The following is a 17,353-nucleotide window of genomic DNA, read 5'->3' on the forward strand; positions in this document are numbered from 1 at the left end:
GTCGGCCGACCAGCACTTGCGAACTGCTTCTGCTTTGGGCACCGCACGGCAAGAAAAAGACTGATGTAATGGTGTCGGCTGCGTGTTTTATACCCCTGACGACCTGACGTCATGGAAGAAGGGACAGCAACCGACGCAGGACCCAAGACTTTGTTAATCAGGCCAACTGAGGGCAACCTGCCAGCAGATTACCCAAATGTAATGACTGCAACAGTGAAACACGAAGAACATCTACACATGCCACTACTTATCACCTCCCAGTCTTCTACATTGCGTTCCCATCCTTACTAGCCTCCAGGCTTCACAAAAACTAAAACTTGAACAATGCTATGACAAAGTTGCTAAATTTGCAGGACATGCTCCTTTCAGAACCCACCACTGTACAGCACGGAAAAGCCTTAATTGGTTAGAACTGCCACATCAACTAAAGAACAGTTGTGTAAGAACTTACCATAACCTTAGACGTCCTTCTCTTCCATGTTGCAGTATTCATCACAGTAGGGAGAGGTTACTGCCTAAAGTACCGGACATCTGGCCAGTATACAAAAGTCTTTGGAGCAGGGGGGTACGTGTGACATCTCCGATCACAGCCATAAACTGACGTAGGCCATAAAAGTAACGTCTGCATGTACCCCCCTTCAGAATGGCTGTAGGCCTGGGATCCCACAGGTAGCTAGCAAGAAAGGAAAGTGATGCAAGAAGGGGCAGGAAGGGAAGGTCTGAATACTGCAACATGGAAGAGAAGGACATATTCTATTGTCCTTCTATTCATCACAGTAGGGGAGAGTACCAAAGGTTTTAGGTACGAGCCTGGGAGGAGGCATGTGGTCCCTGTTCGATGAGACCTTGTAAGATAGATCTGGCAAAACCAGCTCTTGCCCTTGAGGCTAAATCTAGCTTGTAGTGCTTAGTAAACGTATGAACTGAAGTCCAGGTAGATGCTTCTATCTTCCCTGATTTTTTCTCTAAATATACCATAAGTCTGTTTTTCCCTCAAGTCGTATTACAATTCCTATTCGCATTAGACTAACCTAACTTCAATTTCTCTAGAAAATGTCTAAAACTTCTCTAAATTTTAAATGATTGTCATATACCTTGTATCACTTCTTAACTCATTAACCCTGAATACCATCTCATAGCGCCTCTATGCTTACATCCGAGCGCGCTACGAGACGATTGGAAATACAAGCTGTTACCCCCGAGTGCCTTCCAGCAGCGCTAGGACGTTTATAGACATAATGGCTATGGATGAAAAATAAGTTGAAAAAGTAACTGAAGGTCGTCAGTTACCTTCTCAACTTATGATTTAAAGTGGTGTTACCGGACGGTCCTACTGGACTTTTATGAGAAAATCACCGTGGAATGCTTACTGTTCTTTCTTATGATTACACCTAAGCAGACTCCATTTGCATTTTCTGAATGAAGCAGTGGCGGCCAATCAGATTCCTACAATGTAAACCATTGCTTGCATAACACCTCCACCCCTGTTCTAAGTTGCCATTGTCCTGCTTAAATTAATAGAGGGTCCAACAGCACCTTTGTCCTTTTTTCTATACATCTGCAAACATTCGCTGCTTTGCTACTGGATACCTCTATTTTTTTTTCTGTCCCCCTTGGATTGCTGGAATGAGGAGAGTACAGCCACAGTCCTGCTGAAACTCAGTCAGCTACAATGGAGACCGGCATCATACTTGTCTGCAGTGAATGTGGTTGTGTGAGTGAATGCATGCATGAAAGCAGTGTGTGTGTGTGTGTGTGTGTGTGTGTGCGCGCGTGACAGCGAGTGAGTATGGAGACAGAGTACTGTAAATTAACAGCTCCAGCTAAGTAAAATGAGTTTTTTTTTGCTGCTTGTTTGCTTATCTGCAGTTTGTGGGGTGGGTGAGTGTGGTTTTATGTCTGTATGCTTGTGTGAGTGAATGCATGCATGAAAGCAGAATGTATGTCTGTGTGAAAGAAGAGGTGTGTGTGTGTGTGTGTGTGTGTGTGTGTCAGCATTCAGATCGATTGAACTGTTAATTTACAGTAGTAGTTGTAATTTTATAATAGTTGATTGTTTTTCCCAGGCTTGTGCTGATTAGTTCGGTATGTATTGCTTGTTGTGTAGTCCTGATTTTTTTTTTATGAAAATACTTGTTTAGTAATTAAGATGTGTAACTTGCAGAGTCTGAAGGATTTTGTGTAACTATTTAAAGGGGTATCTGAGCACCATGTGTGCTAGTTCTGGCCCCAGGTATGTGATAAGACTGTTCTACTTGCAGCTGTGGGAATTCACTGCTTATTTTTATCTTTTTTTTTTCTTCTTTTGGATCTTGCTTGTTGTTTCTTGTTTTGCACAATTTTGTATTTGTATAAACCCTTTTGGCAGCAAATACTGTAGTCCTTTTGAGTCTTCAGTGCGCTATTAGTTAGGTTTTCAGACTACCATTCCGGTTGTTTCTATGTCTTTAAAAAAGGGAGATGTTTAGTAATTAATAACCATCACATAATGTTTGGTGACATTTGTACTGTGTCTTGTACGTGGAATAGTAATTTCCGGGAAGTTGTTGCCACATGATTATAAGTGTATTTATAACGAGAGTGCATGGCATCCCCAGAAGTTGTGTCTGAACATCTTAAGTGTGCAGCTGTGCTTTTAACTTACTGTGGTGGGCAATGTCTCAAGGAGTGTATGATATTGTACTGTAGTGTAGGTTAACTTGGTGGCTTAACGGGAAAAGTTTGTCCCTTACATGTTCATTATCTAAAATTTAGCTATGTTTGCGCTCTTCTTATCAAGCGTACCTTGTCAATCTGAATTGCATGAGTTGCTACTGTAGACAAGTACATGTTGTATTATCAAAGGAATAATTCACGAACACTATAAGCAAGCATAAGTAATAAATAGCAATCTTATGAAATAGGAACTGGACCTGTGGTCAATCCTGTGACTTGTCTCGTCTACCAGTACTTGTACACTTGCTCATTTTCCCCATTTGCGATAATTGTAAGCTTTTTTATTTGTGCCACTATGTTTAGTCCGTCTACACTGATAATGGCAACCTTGTGTTTAGTGCAGTCACAGTTTGGTGGGGCTGCCTTGGGATTCTCTGTTTAGCTGTAAAAATTGCATGGCACTAGCATTTATATCCCCACCCCCGTTTTTATTTTCTTAACCATTTTGTGTACTTCCATTTTCTTGTTAGATGTCTTTTAACCCTTACTTCTTGTCATCTTGTGCGAGTTAGTTTCTCTTGCCATTGACATTGTGCATTTTTTTCTTCCAGTGGATATCTATTAACCCAAATTTCCTGTTGTGTTGGATTTTTTTTTTTATGTCAGGCTGAAAAAAAGTAACTAGGTCAAGGTGAACACTTCCTGTCTTGCAGTTGGTGAAGGAAGGCGCTGTCATGCATTGTGGCCCTGCTTTTCTTGAGAAGTAGGAAGCACGATGGATGCCAGCACCAGCCTTTAATGTTTTGAGTATGTTTGAGGATCCCATTCAGGATTTCTGGTTACTCCTAGGAGTACTATGTCATCCACTGTGCTTATACTGATGTAGCATGCAGTGACATCACATGTATCTTGGTGTGTCTGTTGCCGAGTAAAAATGCTTTTTTGCTCACTAACAAGATAAAGGCAATTGGGTAGATTTTCCCACTTCCTCCTTTCCCATCCTCACTGCAGTAGACAACAGGCAGAACACTAGATAAGCAGCTGTACTCCAGCTGAACTTACAGAAGTAGATAATTCTGAGCTTTTCTTTGGTAATGTAGAAAGATGCTACCCTTGCCGCTCCAGTCTGTTTAGTGGTGTAGCTGGGGAAAACAGCGTCTCACTGTGCTATGATTGTTTATGCAAAAATGAGCGTCTCTTCTCAGAAAAGCATATTCACTGACTTGTACTCCAATGTTCATTTATGTTACTTGCTAAGTGAAACTTTGCTGGTAGTACCCGTGTTAGCCAATGCATACAGAATTACAACACAAGAAAATAACTGCAGAGCAGTTAAGTGAACTGAGGAGCTTGTAAATGTCCTTAACATTGTAAACTGTAGCCTTTTCAGATGTCCCACTACCTTTAGTTAGATGCAAAGCTGACTTGACAGGATTAGGGTACTGGTTAAATCAGACAGGGTCTTACACTATAGAATTTAACAACTTCACTTTCCATATAACCAGGATAGTTTTGGAAAAGAATGCTATTTGCTAGGCAGTAAGTGCTACCTACAGTTGCTGGGCATCACTGTGAGTATGGAATTTGTGCCTAGATAATGGACTCCTTTTGGGATACAAATATTTACAATGAAGCACACATTTTTTTTTTTTTTTTGGTTAAAACTTTTATGTGGCATCATTGTTGGTTGAGAAGAAGCTGTAAATGTTCTTTGATTATTTGAATGCAAATTACTTTGGTATTCAGTTTTTTTTAAAAACATTGAGTTCTTTACCACTAATTACTCAACATTTCTATAACTAAAACTCTGGATTGTTCTACAGTTACCAACTGTTACCATTTTATATGGTACATTTTCTAAAATCCCCTCCTTGTTTGCCATCAGTGGTCATTAAATGTGATCATTCATTATGCTTCAGGTGAATTTGTAGTTGTACTGATGACTCGCGGTGGTGGTGCTGCAGTAGCGTTGTCGCCTCACAGTAAGACGCTGTCCGGTTCAATTCTCAGCTAGAGCGTCTTCTGCGTGGAGACATGCATGAAGGGGCGTTCTTTCGTTGAAGGTTGTTTGTCAGGCCTGGCAAGCTGGTACGTAAAAATCAACTGCCAATCATTAGCGGACCTGAGTTCCGCTGTGGCAACCCCTAAAAGCTGAAAGACACAAACAAACTGATGACTGTGACAGGCTTTCTTGGGATTTAGTGCCTAGCTTTCATCATAGCATTATAACAAGTCTGGTAACCTTTACAGTAAAGACTGTGCCATGTGACAAGTTGTTACAGTACTGATCCCCAGAAATGGTGTGGGAACTGTGATGAGGGAGAGGCTTCACAATACAGTGAGGGATGTCATCAGAAGTAGTGACAGACTTACGGCAGACTCCAGTGTAATGACAGAGCAGTATTCATAATCAGCCTATGCCCCACAGCAGGGCTGTGATAGAGGGGAAGACAGTACATTCAGACAGCAGTTGCAAGACCTACTACACAAAGCAAAACAGGAACTGGTGTTGACAGAATTGGTGACTGCAATCTATGACCCGAATGCACATATCTGGACAGGCAGAACAGGATAGGAGGACTCCCTGGGTCCACATGGATGGGGCAACAAAAATAAAGGATAGCCCATTCTAGACTTTTGTCTGGCAAATGGCTTGATGGTAAGCAACACATAGTTCAGAAAGACAGTCAAAAAATCACATACAAAATTGGGTAACATGCAGCTCAAAAAGACTTTCTTCTAGTGAGGAAAGGGCACTGGTTCTCCTGAATAATATAAACTGAAACAGTCTTCTCTACTGACTAATGCTGGGGAATGTTACTGAAGGGTAGTTTGGGGAAATATTTCATTCAGGTGCTTGTGCATACATCAAGAATTTTATTAAAGTGTTCGCTTGGGTGAATGCTTCATTTTGGTGATTGCACATACTAGGAAATGCTACTGAAGGGTCGTTTGGGTAAATGTTTCATTTTGATGATTATGCATACCTCTACATTTTACTGAAGGGGTCACTTGGATGAGTGTTTCATTTTGGTGCATGTGTCTACCTGGACATACTAATGAAGATGTTGCTTGTTGAAATAATTAATTGAATATCAGGGAAGTGCTTCTGCATACATGGTCAGACTGCCACAACATGTTTGGGTGGGATGAAAGGCTGTGCGAGATGTATTATATTGTTGATTTTTGGCATAGCTCGCCCAGATATTTTGGACAATAATGCTGCCTTTTTCACTGCTGTGTCTTATTCTAACTTGAGGGATGATTGGGCAAGATAAAATGATTTACTACTTTTGGATCAGCCAGGTAATTTACATATTTCTGACTTTGTCATTTCTGTTTATGATTATACTCAGTGTTTGGCTCAGTGACATAAATGTTATTACTTGCACAAAAGTACCAGCATGGAGCAGCCATATATTTTGGGCAATATTCCTGGCTCTGGCAGTCATATGTGGGAGGGCTCAGTAACATCTAGGTGTTATACTGTTTGACTGAATGACTCAGGTCTTCTCTTTACTGATTAAACTGAGTCTGTGTTACATAGCTGCACGAAGTAATATAATGAATGCCTACTCAACAGGTTATGTGCAGCAGTTATCACCTGTGTTCACCATGCATACCTTTGCAGTAATGAAAGGAAGGTCATTATCACATTAGCAATATGTGCAGTTACAATATAGCTGCTAGTCATTATCACTTTTCTGGGAAAAGTCTCAGCTGCTGTCACTGTTATTCACATAAGTAGAAGTCGTTATCACTTTGATGAATGCATAAGCCAGGTTGTGTTTTTTCTCTGCTTGGAGTCATTGCAAGCAACCCCCCTCATTCATCATCAACTGCCTACCCCTATATATATATATATATATATATATATATATATATATATATATATATATATATATATACATACATATATATATATATATATATATATATATATATATACATATATATATATATATATATATATATATATGTATATATATTATATATATATATATATATATATATATATAAATATATATATACACACACACTTTTGGTGATTGTGCATATCTCATCATTTTCCTGAATGCAATCATATGTGTCTACATGGTAAAACAATTGTTTTACACATGTACATATATCAGTTTTGTTAGGACTCAGGTTATGGAAATTGTGATTTTTTTGTCACCTGGAATGTGCTAAGTAATACCTCATTTTGAAGACAGTATTGCTGGTTCCAACATGGTAAAAGAATTGTGCCTGTATGCTGTACACATGTACATATATCAGTTTTGTTAGGACTCAGGTTATGGAAATTATTTTTTTCATATTTTGGTAAATAACTTTGCAATGGAGCATGTCAGTGTGCAAAGTAATACCTCATTTTGAAGACATTGTTACTCCTTACAACATGGTAAAAGAACTGTATCTGTGCACTGTACACATGTGCAGATATCACAGTTTGTTTAGTTTTGTACGATTATGAAAATTATACATTTACAACACTTCTCATTATTATGCCCATATCTTTCCAAGGGAGCATGGTGATCACACAAGTGATGTATCATTATGAAGCTGACATTGAGATCCACAACTTCTACACGGATATGTAGGCTCTGTCTGTTACAGGTGATGAGATATTATGCTTTATTTATCAATTATGATTAATATTATATTAATCATATTTCTGTGAATATCTACATAAAGGAGCATCACACAGTAATGGTTAAGGTATCATTTTAAAGCTGACATTCATACTAACAAATTACATACAAATTGTATGGGTCTACATGGTACATTGACCAAGATATTGTGCTTTGCTTTTCCAAAAAGGTAAAAAATATGCACAATATCAACATTCCTTGCCAAATATTTAATAAAGACTTTGATATGCACTATCAACATTTACACAATTGGAAAGGTCAGTGTCTGCTGAACAACTTTCATGTTACATTTTTAGTCTAGCTCTTATAGTTAGAGAGTTATGAACATTTGTTTTCTGTATGGTATTAGAAATGGATTTTCTGAAAATGAGCTCAGGCTGCACTGTTCCTATGGTGGAATTAAGCAGGCAGCTTTTTCAGAGCTGCTCTGGAGTGAATGAGTTTATTAATATGTTTACATGATCTCTAATTTGTTATAATTATTTAAACTGCAGATGTTTTTGTTTTATTTTTGAAGACTGTAAATTTTTGTTCTTAATTTTTTTTAAATAATTTGGAGCTTTTCTCCCCATGTCTCCACTAAAAATAGGCTTTTACCCAGTCTGACTTTCCTGGTAATCAAATGTCAGTAATTAAAATATATAGATAAATAAATAAATTTGCTGCATCTTGCATTTGTTATCCAGATGTGTTTCCTGAGGCATGGATGATGTGTTTTTTACAACAAATACAGCTTTGCATTATCAATTATGTCTCCTGTTTCTGAGAAGGAGAACAGTTTATAGGGTTAGTATGTCCCAATATGCACAAAAAGGAGGAGTTGAGGACAAGAAAACTGACCATGACAATAACCCCACTCACACAGTTTTATATTCCTTGTTAGTTGGAGATTTGTTTGTAAGAACACAACTTCATTTTGACAAGAATAAAAGCTACTGATTTTCGAGGTTACTGCGAGATGAGTGACAGACAAGAAAGGGACTAAAAGTAAATATATAAATTGAAAAATTGCAGATGTGTTTCCATATTTTAATGGAACGCCCATATGTTTGACAATATAGAATACATAGTCTTCCAGCCAGTCTTCTGTAAACAGTGTTCACTTCTAGCAGATGCAGCTTTGTAATGGCAGTTTTTAAACACAAGCACCTGCCCTAAACTGTGCAACAGCTTCTTCATTCACTTGGCATCAACAGTCAAGGTTTTCAAGAAACAAAAGATACCTTTGAAAACAAATCGGATAAAATACTAATAGTAGTTAAGAAAAAAAATTGACATTATAAAACAACACACCTTTTTCTGGGGTCTCTGGCCCTCTACCTCGACCTCTGCCTGCCCTTTCATTCCTAGAGTCAATTCTTGGTTCATTTCTGGAGTCAATTCTTGGCTCACTCCTGGAATCATTTCTAGAGTCAACTCTTGGTTCATTCCTGGAATCAGTTCTAGAATCAATTCTTGGTTCATTTCTGGAGTCATTTCTAGAATCAACTCTTGAGTCATTTCTGGCATCAGCCCTGGGTTCATTTCTTGGTTCTGTTCTAGGGTCATTTCTAGACTCAATTCTTGAATCATTCCTAGATTCAATTCTTAGGTCATTTCTAGGATCAATTCTGGAATCCACTCTAGAATCAAGCCTGGAATCCCCTCTAGAATCAATTCTTGACTCTCCTCTAGCATCATTTCGAGCATCTCCTCTGGTGTCACTTCTAGAGTCATTTCTGGCATTTCTTGTGTCACTTCTGATATCACTTCTAGAATCACCCCTGGTAATACTTCTAGTATCACCTCTAGCATCAGTCCTGGAGTCTCCCCTAGCATCAGTCCTGGAATCAACTTTAGCATCACTCCTGGAGTCAGCTCTGGTATCACTCCGAGCATCCCCTCTAGTGTCACTTCTAGAGTCACCTCTGGCATCACTTCTGGAGTCACCTCTGGCATCATTCCTAGAGTCCACTCTAACATCACCACGTGACTCAACTCTGATATCATTTCTGGAATCTGTTTTAGCACTATGTCTGGAATCAGCTCTAGCATCACTCTTGGAATCACTCCTAGTATCATTTCTAGAATCATTCCTAGCATCGCTCCAAGATTCACCTCTAGAATCAACTCTAACATCAGCTCTAACATCAGCTCTAACATCAGCTCTAACATCAGCTCTAACATCAGCTCTAACATCAGATCTAACATCAGATCTAACATCAGATCTAACATCAGATCTAACATCAGATCTAACATCATTCCTCGAGTCACTTTTAACTTCATTCCTAGAGTCATCTCTAGCATCATTCCTGGCATCAGAACGAGTATGCTCATCTCTTCCCCGACTCCTATAGCCTCGTTCCTCCTGATGCTGTTCCTCTTTTCTGTGGGAATCTCTGCTATCCCGGTCTCTAAAGTCATGTACTTCTCTTGCAGACCTGCCTTCTCTCTGGTCACGTGCATCTTTACTGTCCCTGTATTCTCGTGTTTCTTTGACTTCTGGAACATCTTTGGTTTCTCTGACATCTCGACGATCTTTTGTGTCCTTTGGCTTAATTCGGTCACGGCTATCTCTGGATTCTCTGTCATCTTTACGTTCCCTGGAAGCTCTTTGTGATGCATCATAATCTCTCTCTTCTTTTCCTTCTCTTTCCTTCTCCCTTTTGCCTCTTCCATCTGAGAAAAAGTTAAAAGAAAAAAGTAAATGCTCTTGTTCACCACTGGAATTATTACATATACAAACAGCACTTTTTTGATTTATGTGTTTATTTTTATATCTCCAGTGCTTTAAAAGCTATCAAATGTTTTGGACATCAAGTTACTACACAAAAAAGAAACTCTGCATATATCAACTCGTTTTATGTAATTCTTAACAAAACATATGGAATTTGTTTCAAGTGAATGACCACATTTATGATGGAGAGTACAAGCTGTCAATTTTCTTTTTTGGAGGGGGACTATTTCTAGCACATATGCACATGTCAAAGTTAAACTAGGTACTGCTGCTTCCACATATTAGGGACATAATTACAAAAATTGTGCTGAATAACAGAATTGTAATGATCATACCAGTTGATCTGTAAGAAAATCTTGTGTATTGGATATGTATTAGGATTCTTCCTTCATATCCTCAGTTTGACACAAATTCTTAAAATCTCTATATGGCTTCCCCTAATTTATATCAAAACATCATGATCGAAGTTAGGAGAGAGTACCCAACTTCTGTGTTTACCAGTTTGGCCCCATGCAATAAGCAGCCACAAAGGAAAGACAAAAAAGGACAGACCATTTTTACAGACCACAGAACAAAGACAGAGTAACTGGCACCCACTGAAGAGTGTTTTCTCAAAGGTGGTACAGTTGTGCAAGGAAGCTATCATGACAGATGTTTGAGTAGAATAACTGAGGCAGTAACAACTTCTGGAAACTTGTACACAGGCCATATGTGATGTCTAGCCCAACTCCTAGAGCTCTGTAACCTCCCTACTCATCTGAACAGAGTCATTCTCCCTAGGAAAGCTGCTATGACACTCTATGAGGGGGGAGCAAGTTTGCACCATTTTCAATTCTTTTTTAATAGGCAGGACCACAACCATGGCAGTCCTTGTGTTGTCTCTGAGCAGACTGCATATGCTCAGGTACCCATCACAGTGACGGAAATGGTTTGGTGCCCTCCCTAAAGCCTGCGCATATACCCCAAAAATTATTCTTCCAAAAGAGGAACAGCAACTGACAAGGGATTAAGTGGTACTCACCCCAGGCCTAGGATGCCCCAAGTATGTAAGAAGGAAAAAGAGGGGTGGGCAAGTATTTTGTAATCGATCCAACTCAAGCATCTACTAAGATAAGTTCCTTACATAAATGTACTACATTCTTCATATGGACCAGCTTTGCAGAAGTTACCTTTGTGATGATTCTCAAGCCTTATGTACCTAATAGGAAGGCTGGCTACTTACTTGGGGAAGACTGCAAGAGTCACTGTAGAATGGCAGTGGAAAAATGTCCTACCCCTGGAAAGGCTGTCTAGTCTACAGAAATGAAAGTGTAGGTGGAAGTCCAAGTGGCTGTGACTAGGACAGCTTGTGTGTTGACCTCTCTAATAAAGGCAGTGGTAACAGTAGTAGCCCTTACAGATTAGGTCATGATTGCTACTGCATGTTTTTTACAGTGGGCAGAATAGCAGAAGGTAATATAACAAGAAAGCAATTTAGAAATACTCTGTTTAGTAACTGGATTCCTTCCCTACTGCAGGTGAAAGAAAAAAAAAACTGTTTTAAGTTTCCTTAAGTCTTTGGTTCTAAACAGTTAATATCCAAGTTGTTTATGAACATCCAATGAGTGCGAAAACCATTTCCTTCTTTTCTGAGGACTGGGAAAACTGACAAGTGAATCCTTTGGTTTACTCCTAGTAGTATTGCCATTTAAGGTACAAAGGAAGGATTTATATAAGTTAATGGTGTCATTACAGAAGACTAAAATGACTTCTTGCACAAAAGGACCTGGAGTACAAAAATTCTTCTGGATAACCTAATGGCTGCTATCAAGGCTGTTTTCCATTTTTAGAGTAGCAATGAACCAAGTCAAATTTTTAGGTACAAAACTTAAGTCCTCTATTGAAGCCACTGCTCTTTTATGGAGGTCTTAAGTGGAGAACACCTTGAGGAATTGCTTTACTGGTAATACAGAAGCTAATGGGTGGGGTCCATAGGAAACCCATTAAGATGTCAGACAGCCAAATAGAACAAGCACATACAATGAATAAATACAACTTCACTGAGGTAAATAATACCACAGCTGCAAATAAATCAGCAAGGTATTTCAAAATCAATGGTTCCCCTGACATTTTGGGTACCAAAGAGAAAATCTCTATTATCTGTCCAAATACAGCCTTCAATAACAGGCCGCCTAGCATCCATTGTAATACTTGGCACATCTTGTGAGAACAGGTGCTGACAGAGTAAAGGTATCAAATCATTCCGGCTGTCAGTTTCACTGTGTGTAGATGGTATAATTAAACAGGAACTTACCATAATAATAGATGTTTGTGTACATCACTGTTGTGGGTCTTGACTACTGGGATTTCAGTCACAGAGTCCAGATATATCCGACCCTACTTCTAGATCTCAGAACCCTTCCCCCTCAGTGTTGTAGATGCAGTCCTCCTGAGATGTCAGGATACGCTCAGTATTACCTAACTATACAGTCTGACAGCTTTCTTGCCAGAATGGAGAGTAAAGCCCTTGCATGGTATCAACAAAGCCAACAGACAATATGAGAGCAAGGAAAAATAGCCTTACCTTCTCAATAAGGGGAGAGAGAAGAAATAGGGCTTCCCAACAGCTACTCAGACCTGAGCAGGCACAAGACCTTGAACAAGAAAGGAGGAGGGCAAAGGTAAGGAATACTAGTAGTGGTATCTCACCCCAGCCTGGATTCCTTTAGTTAAGAGAAGCAATGTGAACAAGAGGGAATGGTGGTAGGGCGGTTGTACTGCTACAGTAAATTTACACTTACTGGGTAGGAACCTACTGTATTGCACTCTTCATTTAGATCACTGCTGCAGTTGCTTTAACTAGTGTGAAAATTCCTAGAGCTTCAGGGGGACAGGTGGCCTGACACAGATGACTGGATTATACTATGCCCTGTAAAACAGATGTAACAAACCCAGCTCATGTCTTGAGAATTAATGCCCAACACATGGCATTTTGAAAAGATGTGTATAGACAAAAAAATGGCTCTTTCCAGGAACAGCTTTGGTGCTGATCCCTTAAGAAATACCATGGATGTGGTTGCTTCCCTTGCACTAAGAGTCTTGACTGCACCTAGCTGCTTTTTCTTCGCTTGGGAGAGCAGCACAAGTGTATACACTGCTATCCTTAAAGATATAGTCTGTTTGGACACAGTCTAGTCCTCTTTTTTTTTGTCAGCAAAGGAAACAAATGATTGGCTGGATTTTCTACTGCCCTTAGTTCTGTGAAAATACCAGTAAGATTTTCTCTATCTCTCCCTATTTTGAGATGTTGCTATTTTGGACATTAAGGATGGAGTTGTTCTCAGGTTTACCTTATCCCTACACAAGACAAAAAAAAGTCAAAGCTTGCAGCTCTGAAACTCTTACTGGATGATGTAATAACTACTAGCAGAGCAGTTTTCCATGTCAAAACTGTTACACGTGCTGTGCCAGCAAGCTCAAAAGGAGCTTGGATACGTTTTTCAAGGGGATCATTTAGGTTCCAAGGATAGGCAATACTTTTAAAAGGTGATCATAAATGTAACACCTCCACAAGGAATTGTTTTATCGGCCTAATGGTGGCTAAGGCACATTGAAAGCTAACCAACTGAGATGGACAGATGAACTACAGTGGAGGTACAAACCAAGCCCTTCTCTAAAAGCTCACAAAGACAATGAATAATCACTAACTTGGGTGCATGGTTAATATCCTGTCTTCCTTTCAGGCACAAGATGGAAAATGCCTTCCATCCTGACAGACCAGATTTCTAGTGGTTGGCTTTCTTGTCTCCTGAAGAATTAGCAAGTCCTGTGCATACTGGTGTATAAATGTCATCAGGAATAAATCATCCAAGCTATATGCTGTAGTGTCTTCAGGATGATGTGCATGAAGGACATCACTGTGGACAGCACCTGATGCGTCTACCTGGGCATCTCAATGATGAGGGAGAGCTAGGGTTGCCTGGGCAGTGTGTGTGCTATCAAAAACATTTTTGGTGTTTACTGTCACAGGTTTTGGATCATCCTGGGGAGAAAAGGGATTAGAAGAAAACTAGTTCAGAAACAGACCTGCACAGTTGATGGAGAAGGTTACCAACTGTCCAAGCCTCTTTGCTTGATGTTCTTGAGTAGAATTTCTTCAGATGTGTGGCGATGTAAATAGGTCTGTCTGAGGAACACATCACATGTGCACGAGTTAAAAGGAAGACTTCTCCATATAACATCTATTTATTGAAAATAGAGATGCTGCAGAACATTGAATTCTTTCCTAGGGAAAGAATTTGGTGGGCTATTTCTGCCACTTAGCTATTTTCTCCACTGTGGTGAGAAGGTTGTGGACCGGATTAAGGTAAGTGTTCGAACAGACCGGGTTAAGGTGAGTGTGGGAATGGGAATAGTTAGGGGCCTTAGGGTTAGGGAGCGTATAAGGTGAGTGTGCGACAGTTAGGGACCTTAGGGTTAGGGAGCGGGTAAGGTGAGTGTGCGATAGTTACGGACCTTAGGCTTTCGGTTAAGGTAAGTGGATAGATAGTAGTGTATGTACGGTTTAGTGTAGGGTTAGAAATAGGATTTTAAGTGTATATGTGTGGATTACTTTTTTTGGTGTGCTTGTGTTGTGTGTGTGTTTCTTGGAACAGCAAATTTTTTCCCTGGGAAAAAATTTGCTGTTTTGAGCTTTCGATTATATCACATTTCAACATTCCAAGTTCGAGCTTATGGTGTGCGATATTTTGGGATTTCGATTATGTGATATACACCCGATGTACCACATGCCTATGTTTGCCCGTCACTACGTGGAATGGCATTCTCTGTCCAGAACTGTGTTGAGTGCTTTAAGCAACATCATCTAACTCTTTTTGCATTTACATGCTGCTGCTTCTTTTGGACTGCATTCCACATCCCCTGAATTTTAAAGTCCTGTGTGAATGCCCCCCAACAACATCTAAAGCATCTGCATATGTCATGGCCTGGGTGGATGGCCTCCGAGTAAGGAGATAACCCCTATTTTGACTGATTTGCTTGACCCACCACTCTAGTTCCTTAGAACCTGGTAGAAATGGGGTATTAGATCCCCCAATGACTGAGTGCTGGCTCTGGCTGGACCTGAGGTATCACTAGATTTTCCTCATATGCAATCTGGATGATGGTATAATCAGCTTACTGGATGCCCGTGTACTTGAGAGCCCTTAGACCACTCACTGGCAGTTGCTCTCTTCTGTTCTGTTTTGAGAAAAAAATTTGCAAGTGCTCCAATTTCTCCAGTGGAAGAAAGACTTTCTGAAGTAAGGTATCTAACAAGATGGAATGAGGATGGAATTCTTAATGCTGAATAACAACGTCAGGCTTTGGAAAAGATTCATGGAGCAGGAAAGAGCCCTGGACTGGCCAAAGATGAACAAGTGTCATCTGAGGCCCTAAGTCTGATGCTCTTTTCCTTTTTTCACCTAGGGAGATCAACTTCAGCTCGACAAGTAGACGGCTTGGTATGTGAAGGCACTAATGATTCGCAAATATGTATGGCTAGAATCTCAGCCCTACACTTTATGATTCTAATATTAAAGTAAGCACAGAACTGACAGGAATGTCATGTTCAGGGCCCAAACAAGTCACACAAAAAGAATTAAAGTCCTGGTGTGGTATCTGTTTGCCACAGAAGAGACAGTTATTAACTATCTCTGACATTAGTCAAAAACACATGAGAAGTTCCCCAATGGGGTACTTAGTTTTAGGCATAGTCTTTCTCTGGTGTGGACCAACTGATGCACTGACTAGCACTCTGCTTCAGGCTCCTACAGCAAGAACGAATTGAGGTCATGGCACTGGCCATCTCCCTTTATATCCAGAGGTAGTGACATCGGACACGGTGTTCTTACACTTCAGAAGAGGAAAAAAATCTCTGGCAGTCAGATCGGCCAAGGGCTTCCAAAGTAGGAAATCCAATAAATTAGGACTGCAACAGTGAAACTCCAAGAACATCTTTAATCCCATCGCCACAACAATGGAGTCAGGAGAGGTATGGGGAGGCCACAGGAGTAGTCCTTTTGGTTAACTCTGCCAACAGTGCAGAAGGCAAGATCATGTGGTGCTTAAAGACCTTCTGTGGATGCTGAAGTGGCCACTTTCTCTTTTGAAACTGGCCAGGTCTTGAACAGGAAGGAATCAAATAATTCCTCTACCAAGATGAAAACTTGTTTCCTCCTCAGAAAGTCATCCACCAGAATATGCGGCAGCTGGCTATACAGCATTCTCTCCCCAAAAATGGGCACTCAGGGACACCTTAATCAGTTCCTCCTTCAAAAAGGACAACTTCAGCCACTCCATCCAGTACAGGTCTACACACAAGCCTGAGGTCCCAGTGAAAGCATCAATGCATTTAAAAGTACAATGGAGCACATGGTATCTCAGTGTAGACATTGTAGATAGTGTTACAAAGGGCTTCCTTAAACCCACATTTAAAGTGGTCATCAAGCTTATCCAGCTGGGACTGAAAATGGGGCAAATCAGATGAACAGCTGAGATACTTATGCACCAAACATGGCAAAGGTGTAATCTATTTTTCAACAACTGCCAACAGCTTTGGACTCCTCAGATGGAAAGGTGGCAAAGTTCTGTGGTTTCAGTCTTGTGCTAAGTTAAACAGGTCACAATCAGTATGAGGATCCTCAGTGAGTTTTTCTGTCCAGTCTTGTGGAAGACTGTAAAGGACTTCAGCTTTTTATTTAGGGCTTGCAAGACAGAAACAAGATGCATCTGGATGACACTATCCTACTTTTAAAACCAATAATTTGTGGTGGTGTTAATCTAAAGCTTCTCAGATTTGCTCCTCAAAAACTATACCATACGGTTCTGAGGGAGAAGAAAAGGGACCAGAGGTCAGTACAAGATGTCCCCCATAAGCCAATGGGTGTCTCCAAAGGAGAAGTAATCTGATGAGGATATGGATAGAGAGTGAATTCAATATACATCAGTCTCTAAAGACAGCAGCATCAAAATCCTCTGAATCCACACAGGCCACAAAGGAAGAGAGATTACCATGACCACTGAACTACCCAAGAGCATAAGCTTCAGCGACAAGCATGTATTACGCAGGCAATGGGCAGTGAGAGACTGAGAACTAGCACTGGGTTGTGTGCTAGTTAAAGGCAGCATGGATGGGGATAAGGTTGGTGCTGGGCTGCCAAGGGCTTCAGGCTGAATTCCACTAACAATGTACTTCTGAACCCATGACTTAAGCCTACTAGTCCCTAAGGTGCAGCCTGTAGTGCAGGCTAACTAGGTGAACCCTCCACAACTGACACCACATGGGGTCGCTACCAGTATTGTGCGCTTCTCA

The 17,353-nt window shown here is 40.3% G+C and overlaps 1 protein-coding gene across 1 annotated transcript in view; it reads right to left on the reverse strand.

Annotated features, from left to right (window-relative positions):
* LOC122802414 (zinc finger CCCH domain-containing protein 13-like) overlaps positions 1-17,353 on the reverse strand; it is a 1,157,483-nt gene that overhangs the window by 358,897 nt on the left and 781,233 nt on the right. The window contains exon 12 of the mRNA XM_044072036.1: positions 8,601-9,965. Coding sequence (XP_043927971.1) covers positions 8,601-9,965 — 1,365 coding nt within the window. The remainder of the gene's footprint in view (positions 1-8,600; positions 9,966-17,353) is intronic.

The sequence above is a fragment of the Protopterus annectens genome, chromosome 5.part0 (genome assembly GCF_019279795.1).
Source record: "Protopterus annectens isolate FY-2018-M chromosome 5.part0, PAN1.0, whole genome shotgun sequence".
NCBI lineage: Eukaryota > Metazoa > Chordata > Ceratodontiformes > Protopteridae > Protopterus > Protopterus annectens.